Source organism: Oncorhynchus clarkii, unplaced genomic scaffold, assembly GCF_045791955.1.
Source record: "Oncorhynchus clarkii lewisi isolate Uvic-CL-2024 unplaced genomic scaffold, UVic_Ocla_1.0 unplaced_contig_10374_pilon_pilon, whole genome shotgun sequence".
Lineage (NCBI taxonomy): Eukaryota > Metazoa > Chordata > Actinopteri > Salmoniformes > Salmonidae > Oncorhynchus > Oncorhynchus clarkii.
Window position 1 is genome coordinate 1 of NW_027261122.1, and position 10066 is coordinate 10066.

The 10066-nt window shown below is 44.2% G+C and overlaps 1 protein-coding gene across 1 annotated transcript; it reads right to left on the reverse strand.

Moving 5' to 3' along the window:
• Positions 1–7245: 7245 nt before the first annotated feature.
• LOC139404959 (fatty acid-binding protein, adipocyte-like) lies at positions 7246–8959 on the reverse strand. Its single transcript, XM_071147512.1, has 4 exons — positions 8831–8959; positions 8545–8717; positions 8298–8399; positions 7246–7343 (listed from the first exon to the last, which is right to left on the reverse strand). The coding sequence occupies exons 1-4, from the start codon at positions 8901–8903 to the stop codon at positions 7290–7292; spliced, it is 402 nt and encodes a 133-aa protein (XP_071003613.1). The 5' UTR covers positions 8904–8959; the 3' UTR covers positions 7246–7289.
• Positions 8960–10066: the final 1107 nt, after the last annotated feature.

The window sequence follows — 10066 nt, forward strand, 5'->3', positions numbered from 1 at the left end:
AAGTTGAGTAGGGGTGGACAGGGGACTGGTAAGTTGAGTAGGGGTGGACAGGGGACTGGTAAGTTGATTAGGGGTGGACAGGGGACTGGTAAGTTGATTAGGGGTGGACAGGGGACTGGTAAGTAGAGTAGGGGTGGACAGGGGACTGGTAAGTAGAGTAGGGGTGGACAGGGGACTGGTAAGTAGAGTAGGGGTGGACAGGGGACTGGTAAGTTGAGTAGGGGTGGACAGGGGACTGGTAAGTTGAGTAGGGTTGGACAGGGGACTGGTGAGTTGAGTAGGGGTGGACAGGGGACTGGTAAGTTGAGTAGGGTTGGACAGGGGACTGGTAAGTTGAGTAGGGTTGGACAGGGGACTGGTGAGTTGAGTAGGGGTGGACAGGGGACTGGTAAGTTGAGTAGGGGTGGACAGGGGACTGATAAGTTGAGTAGGGGTGGACAGGGAACTGATAAGTAGAGTAGGGGTGGACAGGGGACTGGTAAGTAGAGTAGGGGTGGACAGGGGACTGGTAAGTTGAGTAGGGGTGGACAGGGGACTGATAAGTAGAGTAGGGGTGGACAGGGGACTGATAAGTAGAGTAGGGGTGGACAGGGGACTGGTAAGTTGAGTAGGGTTGGACAGGGGACTGGTGAGTTGAGTAGGGGTGGACAGGGGACTGGTAAGTTGAGTAGGGGTGGACAGGGGACTGATAAGTTGAGTAGGGGTGGACAGGGGACTGATAAGTAGAGTAGGGGTGGACAGGGGACTGGTAAGTAGAGTAGGGGTGGACAGGGGACTGGTAAGTTGATTAGGGGTGGACAGGGGACTGGTAAGTTGAGTAGAGGTGGACAGGGGACTGGTAAGTTGATTAGGGGTGGACAGGGGACTGGTAAGTAGAGTAGGGGTGGACAGGGGACTGGTAAGTAGAGTAGGGGTGGACAGGGGACTGGTAAGTAGAGTAGGGGTGGACAGGGGACTGGTAAGTTGAGTAGGGGTGGACAGGGGACTGGTAAGTAGAGTAGGGGTGGACAGGGGACTGGTAAGTTGATTAGGGGTGGACAGGGGACTGGTAAGTTGAGTAGGGGTGGACAGGGGACTGGTAAGTAGAGTAGGGGTGGACAGGGGACTGGTAAGTTGAGTAGGGGTGGACAGGGGACTGGTAAGTTGAGTAGGGGTGGACAGGGGACTGGTAAGTTGAGTAGGGGTGGACAGGGGACTGGTAAGTTGAGTAGGGGTGGACAGGGGACTGGTAAGTTGAGTAGGGGTGGACAGGGGACTGGTAAGTTGATTAGGGGTGGACAGGGGACTGGTAAGTTGAGTAGGGGTGGACAGGGGACTGGTAAGTTGATTAGGGGTGGACAGGGGACTGGTAAGTTGATTAGGGGTGGACAGGGGACTGGTAAGTTGATTAGGGGTGGACAGGGGACTGGTAAGTTGAGTAGAGGTGGACAGGGGACTGGTAAGTTGAGTAGAGGTGGACAGGGGACTGGTAAGTTGAGTGAATTCGACTATGGTCTTTAGTTCCAAACCCATCACTAATAGCCATATTATTTTCACCTATCCTGTTTTCAGATCATTTCCAAAGAATGACCAGAGAGAGAGAGGAGGTCTTTGTTCCATTAAGGCCTGGTACAGTGCCTTGCGAAAGTATTCGGCCCCCTTGAACTTTGCGACCTTTTGCCACATTTCAGGCTTCAAACATAAAGATATAAAACTGTATTTTTTTGTGAAGAATCAACAACAAGTGGGACACAATCATGAAGTGGAACGACATTTATTGGATATTTCAAACTTTTTTAACAAATCAAAAACTGAAAAATTGGGCGTGCAAAATTATTCAGCCCCCTTAAGTTAATACTTTGTAGCGCCACCTTTTGCTGCGATTACAGCTGTAAGTCGCTTGGGGTATGTCTCTATCAGTTTTGCACATTGAGAGACTGAATTTTTTTCCCATTCCTCCTTGCAAAACAGCTCGAGCTCAGTGAGGTTGGATGGAGAGCATTTGTGAACAGCAGTTTTCAGTTCTTTCCACAGATTCTCGATTGGATTCAGGTCTGGACTTTGACTTGGCCATTCTGGATATGTTTATTTTTGAACCATTCCATTGTAGATTTTGCTTTATGTTTTGGATCATTGTCTTGTTGGAAGACAAATCTCCATCCCAGTCTCAGGTCTTTTGCAGACTCCATCAGGTTTTCTTCCAGAATGGTCCTGTATTTGGCTCCATCCATCTTCCCATCAATTTTAACCATCTTCCCTGTCCCTGCTGAAGAAAAGCAGGCCCAAACCATGATGCTGCCACCACCATGTTTGACAGTGGGGATGGTGTGTTCAGCTGTGTTGCTTTTACGCCAAACATAACGTTTTGCATTGTTGCCAAAAAGTTCAATTTTGGTTTCATCTGACCAGAGCACCTTCTTCCACATGTTTGGTGTGTCTCCCAGGTGGCTTGTGGCAAACTTTAAGACTTTTTATGGATATCTTTAAGAAATGGCTTTCTTCTTGCCACTCTTCCATAAAGGCCAGATTTGTGCAATATACGACTGATTGTTGTCCTATGGACAGAGTCTCCCACCTCAGCTGTAGATCTCTGCAGTTCATCCAGAGTGATCATGGGCCTCTTGGCTGCATCTCTGATCAGTCTTCTCCTTGTATGAGCTGAAAGTTTAGAGGGACGGCCAGGTCTTGGTAAATTTGCAGTGGTCTGATACTCCTTCCATTTCAATATTATCGCTTGCACAGTGCTCCTTGGGATGTTTAAAGCTTGGGAAATCTTTTTGTATCCAAAAACTTCTTCACAACAGTATCTCGGACCTGCCTGGTGTGTTCCTTGTTCTTCATGATGCTCTCTGCGCTTTTAACGGACCTCTGAGACTATCACAGTGCAGATGCATTTATACAGAGACTTGATTACACACAGGTGGATTGTATTTATCATCATTAGTCATTTAGGTCAACATTGGATCATTCAGAGATCCTCACTGAACTTCTGGAGAGAGTTTGCTGCACTGAAAGTAAAGGGGCTGAATAATTTTGCACGCCCAATTTTTCAGTTTTTGATTTGTTAAAAAAGTTTGAAATATCCAATAAATGTCGTTCCACTTCATGATTGTGTCCCACTTGTTGTTGATTATTCACAAAAAAATACAGTTTTATATCTTTATGTTTGAAGCCTGAAATGTGGCAAAAGGTCGCAAAGTTCAAGGGGGCCGAATACTTTCGCAAGGCACTGTATATCCTTGAAATTACTTACATCTCACACCTTCAATGGATGACTGGAGGTGCAGTGTGCACAACCTCGTCCTGCAAATCTCCCACTGTCTGTATATTTTATATAGCAATAGTAGGCTATTTAACCACTCTGTGTTTTTTTGCACTTTGAGAATTGTGAAATTGGATGCATCTGATATGCCCTCTATGTCCACCACTACTGCTGCTTTTCTTAACGTTTTACAGCAAGCAAACAGTTAATAAGTTCAATTACATTACAGCCTTCATCTCAGAATTCCTTAGCCAACAAATTTCCAAGAACTTGCCAATCGGTTCTTTGATGCCTCAAAATAAAATACATCTGTTCAAAGGACCCCTGCCACTACCACAGAGTCTAAAGAAAAATCTGAGGCACAAGGCCATTTTCAAAGAACTGCCCTAAGTCAGCTTAACCTAAACAACAATGTGGTTATTCAGCCGTAACAATCGGACACCCAGGGTTCCGACGTTCTTTGGGAGATCAGATTGTAATAGAAAGTCCCTGAATGTGTTCTCATGATACAGGGGACTGGTAAGCTGAGTAGGGGTGGACAGGGGACTGGTAAGTTGAGTAGGGGTGGACACCGGACTGGTAAGTTGATTAGGGATGGACAGGGGACTGGTAAGTTGAGTAGGGGTAGACGGGGGACTGGTAAGTTGATTAGGGATGGACAGGGGACTGGTAAGTTGAGTAGGGGTAGACAGGGGACTGGTAAGTTGAGTAGAGGTGGACAGGGGACTGGTAAGTTGAGTAGGGGTGGACAGGGGACTGGTAAGTTGATTAGGGGTGGACAGGGGACTGGTAAGTTGATTAGGGGTGGACAGGGGACTGGTAAGTTGAGTAGGGGTAGACAGGGGACTGGTAAGTTGAGTAGGGGTGGACAGGGGACTGGTAAGTTGAGTAGGGGTGGACAGGGGACTGGTAAGTTGAGTAGGGGTGGACAGGGGACTGGTAAGTTGAGTAGGGGTGGACAGGGGACTGGTAAGTTGATTAGGGGTGGACAGGGGACTGGTAAGTTGAGTAGGGGTGGACAGGGGACTGGTAAGTTGAGTAGGGGTGGACAGGGGACTGGTAAGTTGAGTAGGGGTGGACAGGGGACTGGTAAGTTGAGTAGGGGTGGACAGGGGACTGGTAAGTTGAGTAGGGGTGGACAGGGGACTGGTAAGTTGAGTAGGGGTGGACAGGGGATAGAGTAAGGAGAAGAAAAGGGAAAATGGAGCAAAAGAGTAACAAACATGTCAGAGGAGTGTGTGCAAATGTGTGTGTGTGTGTGTGTGTGTGTGTGTGTGTGTGTGTGTGTGTGTGTGTGTGTGTGTGAGAGAGAGTGCGTGTGCGTGCTTGGTCTTATTCAACTTGGCTAGATCAGCTTTTCATTAATCAGGACAGATTGCTGCAGGAGCACCACCCATGGTCATAATCATTCACTAAAACCCCCAAATCTTTCGGAGAATTTGGCCGCAACCTACTGCCCCAGAAAGCCCTAATTAAAGGAATTAGGTGCACTTGCTTGGACTGGAAGTCTGTGTCTGTGTCCTAAATGGCACCCCATTCCATATTTAGTGCATTTTTTTTGACCACTGCCCTATGGGCCCCATTATGGACCCTAGTCAAAAGTAGTGCACTATATAGGGAATTGGCTGCCATTTGTGATGAAGTCTCTTGCATCCACAACAATAAGCCTGTTACAGATGAGAGGTCACAACATAGACCTTAAACTGGGATTTGGCCTCCCCTCTAAACCTCCCTAAACCCCCCCAGCCACTCTGATACTACATCTGCCTCAAATGGCACCCTATTCCTGTCATAGTGCACTACTTATGACTAGGACCCATTGGGCTGTGGTCAAAAGTAGTACACTATATAGTAAATAGGGTGCCATTTGGAACGTACCCTAGGACATCACATTCCATATAGATTGTCCTTTTGTGTTTGACTAACAACAGCATACCAAGGGACCCCGTGACACTCCTCAGTTGTAACCCTGCTGGTTTCAAAGTGTGTGCAAGGCAGTGTGAGCTTTTTGATCCAATAGTTATGTGCATACTTGATACATTTGGCAAACACAATGTTCAATGAATAGTTTGGCCTTGGTTTTCAAGAAACACTCCCGGATGTGTTGACTGAACCATCGTGTGTGTGTGTGTGTGTGTGTGTGTGTGTGTGTGTAACGAACTAACTTGCAACTGTAGTGACACTATCATGACAAATCAACACTTAGTTTCAAAAAGCACAGGATATCATGTGTGAAAAATCTGACCATGAAGCAGAAGACAGTTGGTCTTCTCTCAAGGTCTGCATCCCAAGTGACACCCGATTCCCTTTATAGTGCATAGGGCTCTGGTCAAAAGTAGTGCACTATGCAGGGAATAGGGAGACATTTGGGATGCAGAAAAGGTAAAGCACAGGTAAAAAGTAGTGCACTATGCAGGGAATAGGGAGCCATTTGGGATGCATTACAGTTTTAGGTTTAAGGCATCTCAACCCAAAGAGCCAGATACAAAAAGGTGCTTGTCATTCCTTCATCAGTCTAGCTCCATTAAGCAGCAACAGCAATACAGTGATATTACAACTTTAATACTCAGAACTTACTCCGTTCATGAACAAGAGACTGTTAATGCTGCGTTCCTAACCAGGTGGGATGTTACCAGTTGTGAAGCCATGAATACCAGTTGGATGCATTCACGTGCTTTGAACTCATTGAGGAATGCCGATTGACTAATGGCCAACAAGCTACATAAACCATAATCTAACAGAGGTCAGCATGTGGGAGAAGTGGGAGCTCAGGATGATAGTTTCCCACTAGTAATTACCAGTTGGAAGTCCGTTCTAATGGATTTTCCCCCAGTCGTATGTGGTATATTCCCACTTTGTTACGAATGCAGCATAAGGGGTCAGGTGTCATGTCTAATGGGTGCTGGAAGGCTATGAAGAGGGCTGGACAGTACTCCCTCTGGCATTGTGCATTCTTATTGGATTTGATATTTTTGGGACCTGTTGACAATGAACTCATTTTGACTATGTAGAATGTAAGCCGATGATATTTTTTTAAATGGTCAACTTGGCACCTGTACTTGTAGTTTGAGCATTTTTTTGTTTTGGCACCCAGCCTGGGTAAGCTTGTGAATTTTCCCACCCATGAATGGATTTAGGATTCAGCAAGTGTCCTACTGTAAGTTCATTTGCATTTATGAATTTTGACAAGGGCCCTTAAGGCTTGTGAAAACTAGTGCACTATAAAGCTAACAGGGTGGCATTTGGAACGCTTGAGTAGGACCTATCCTAGAGACACTTGGAACAAACGGCGATGCAGTCATAGCACCACTGGGATGACCACTGGTCCCAGTAGTCATATTCAGAAGCACCTGAATGGTGCTGAAAAGTTCCCTGCACAGAACAGTCCTAAATGGGCAAAGAAATTCTCAGATTTTAATGTTCAGTAATGGCTAGTTAGCAGCAGCACGCTAATATGAAGGCATCCAGGGTTTAGTTACCATGCCACTGCTCAGACAATACTTCATATTCCTCAGTGGTTTAGGAGTGGTGATAGCCCAGTGTCACAATAAAGAATCATTCCCCCCCCACTAGTCAGTCGTGGTATTTTTTGCATCGTATTGTGTAGACAAATGGTCAGTTTTGGACATTTCTACTTGGTCACCAGTTCTCAAAACAGGTACAGTGTGAAATCAGTGTATTTTGCCGTGAACACTTGCTTTGTGTACGCTACACTAAGCTAACATCAATTTATTGGAGAAAAATTGACACTGAAATGTATTGAATGTTAGCGCCACCGACAACCGAAGTACTCAGGATAGACCAGAGATTTGCCAGTTTGTAATTCACATGGTTTAAGTTTGATGAATAGGCCCTTAGCCTCCAAACTGGCCTACATACTGCAATCAAGGAAACACCACTTTTCACAGAGCAGAACAACTGACTTTATTGAAAGCTTCATGGGATTTTGGTACCAATTGAGTCAGTGAATTTAACATGGTAGGTACTGAACAGATATCAAAAACATGCATGTTTTGCTGGTGGGGGTCTTCAATTCAGCAGACTGGAATCACACCTCTTTCTCGTAGGTCCTCAGCGCCACCACATCATCCATTACACATTTCTGGAAACGAGAGCAGTACACGCTTTAGGTCACGCAATGACAACAAGTGTCAGAACCTAGAACTCATAATGTAATGACCCATTCAGTGATGAACAAACCCCCAAATCAGCCTGAGTGTGTCAGTTAGTTGTTGTAGTTCCACTTAACTGCAGTCTGAGCCAAACCACGTTAACTTCCTTTAAACTGAAGGGCATTATCACGTAAGCTAAATGTGACCAGGTAGGAGTTAAAACGTCAAATATAAACGGGAACTGACCATGTTGACCAATGAACAGAGCGTAGATAAGTTAACAAGTTTAATACAACAACGTATAAACCCTGGATGACTGACCGGGGGCACTATTGATGCCACCGTGCAGCCACCGTAATATTCAATCATAAAATACATGTTGGAATCTATATTAATTTATTCTATAACGGACACTTTCACATTGTGAGCTAAATGCATTATAAAATTACTTTAAGGAAACTGATGTTACTGTCCACACTACAACCCCCTCACCCCAAAAACATGCATTCCATTAATTCCTATGGCGGACCGGTGGCAGCAAAGCCTCGCAATGGCAATGCCAACACATGCAGCAGCAATCCCGGGTTTATGTAAATCATTGGGTTTATTAGCACTCGATTACCAATTAATCATTTAGTTTAAAATAATGAAGTAGCGTGTTGCACATGACTGCAAGTGCTTATCAAGCCACGCTTCCCAGCCAAAACTATAAAGGACATTTTGAACACGTTCGCGCGCAAAAACGCGTGCCATCCTTGTTGGTAACCCCGGGAGAACCCAATTTGCAAGATGACAACGTGTATTGCATCATGATGATCACATGCAACATTGAACAAAATTGCAATATCAAGCATGGACATATTCCAAAATAAGCTTATGAAAAACGCATATTTTATGTCAAACCAAGCAGAGAAGGGAAAAAGCAAGCAAGACATTAACCTTACCGCAATCAATTTTCCATCTTGCAACTCCCGCTCGAGCGTGGTTGTCTTGCCGTCCCAAGTTTGTTTCTGCACCAGTTTTCCGTTCTCAAAGGTCATCAGAGTCTGGAAATAGAGTAGTGTCAGGATGGCACAACTCCATACATTTTAAAAAGTAAAAAAAAAAGTAATTTATTTTTGTTTATTTTATCAATTGGAATCCACACTACTGTAACAGCCGGCCTGTCTATGGTGTGGCTCCTGCACCCACCTTGGTTTTCCTGTCATCTGCAGTCATCTCGTCGAATTCTTCATTCAATTTAAACTTGGCCTCTGTGGTTTTGAAAGTGCTCTGGGATTTCATTGATATTACACCGTCGTCGATGCTGAACAGCAAATTGGGCTTCGCCATATTCCCCATCTGCCGAGTAGCAAAACCCACACCTGTGAAACAAACGGATATTTATCTAATCAACTTTAGTGAGGTTCTAGATCGACATGCAACATGGTCTTTCATTTAAAAAAAAACTGCTTTATTTAATAAGTTAAGACTTCACCTATTGCCTTCATATATTCATCAAAATTCTCGCTGGAAGTCATCTTCCAAGTTCCAACGAATGCCTCGACCATGTTGTAAATTTGAGCTAATCAACACCACAAACCACCTTAACGCACACTGCTTCGACTCTGCAATAATTACATTTGGGCAAGTTGTCAAATTTGAAGTCTCATCTAGCACGTGCTTACCCATGCAAGCCAATCAAGTGCTATATCTGGTGCTTCCATGGCAACAGAGAGGATGAGGGGCGGGGGATAAATTATTTTCGGGCAGGGACTCAGACTGCACTGTCTTTGACAGGGGTCTTCAACCTTTTCTTACCCAGGGACCCCCTGCCAGGCAAACTGGAGACCAAGGAACCCCAATCACATGTTAGCAAAAAATATATCTAAAAACATCATGTACTGTATCTTGTCTTATCATCTTGTGAATGATAATGTCAAGGAGAAGTAATCAACATTTTCAAATGAATAGATTTGGTAGATAGTTTTGACCTCAACACATGATAGCCTAATTGGAAGAGAACGTGTAAACCCTAACATAGCCAATTAGCTAGAAAGGTAACTCAAAAACATTTTCGCTAAGAGCAGCTGTTTAGCTGGTGAAACAGAGATTAAAGACAACAAGGATGTGTTGGCAAAAATGAATGTAAAGTCAAGAAGGCCTATCAGCAGCCAGCGGCCCTTGAAGCAATGGGTGCTTTTTGAAAGTGGGATTTGCTCAATAATAGGAATTGGAGAGAAAAAAACATACACATTTATAAAATAATATATTCTCCTCTTTTCTACTGTGGGTATGTAATACACATTTTGTTTATTCCATTATTGCTAGAGATATTCATAAAAACATTTTTTTTAAAATATATTTTCCACGTTTTTATTTATTTAAATATGTACACTACCGTTCAAAAGTTTGGGGTCACTTAGAAATGTCCTTGTTTGTGAAAGAAAAGCAAATTTTTTTGCACATTAAAATAACATAAAATTGATCAGAAATACAGTGTAGACATTGTTAACGTTGTAAATTTCTATTGTAGCTGGAAACTGCAGAAAATGTTATGTAATATCTACATAGGTGTAACGGATGTGAAATGGCTAGCTAGTTAGCGGTGTTCGCGCTAAACAGCCTTTCAATCGGTGACGTCACTTGCTCTGAGACCTGGAAGTAGTTGCTCTGCAAGGACTGCGGCTTTTGTGGAGCGATGGGTGACGATGCTTCGAGGGTGACTGTTGAT

Excerpts from the sequence above, each read along its gene's own strand:
- LOC139404959 (XM_071147512.1), bottom strand. The coding sequence starts at position 8,903 with ATGGTCGAGGCATTCGTTGGAACTTGGAAGATGACTTCCAGCGAGAAT. Across the intron at positions 8,400-8,544 it reads CAGATGACAGGAAAACCAAG|ACTCTGATGACCTTTGAGAA; the intron begins GTGGGTGCAGGA and ends CTCTATTTCCAG. Across the intron at positions 7,344-8,297 it reads AAGATGGAAAATTGATTGCG|AAATGTGTAATGGATGATGT; the intron begins GTAAGGTTAATG and ends TCTCGTTTCCAG.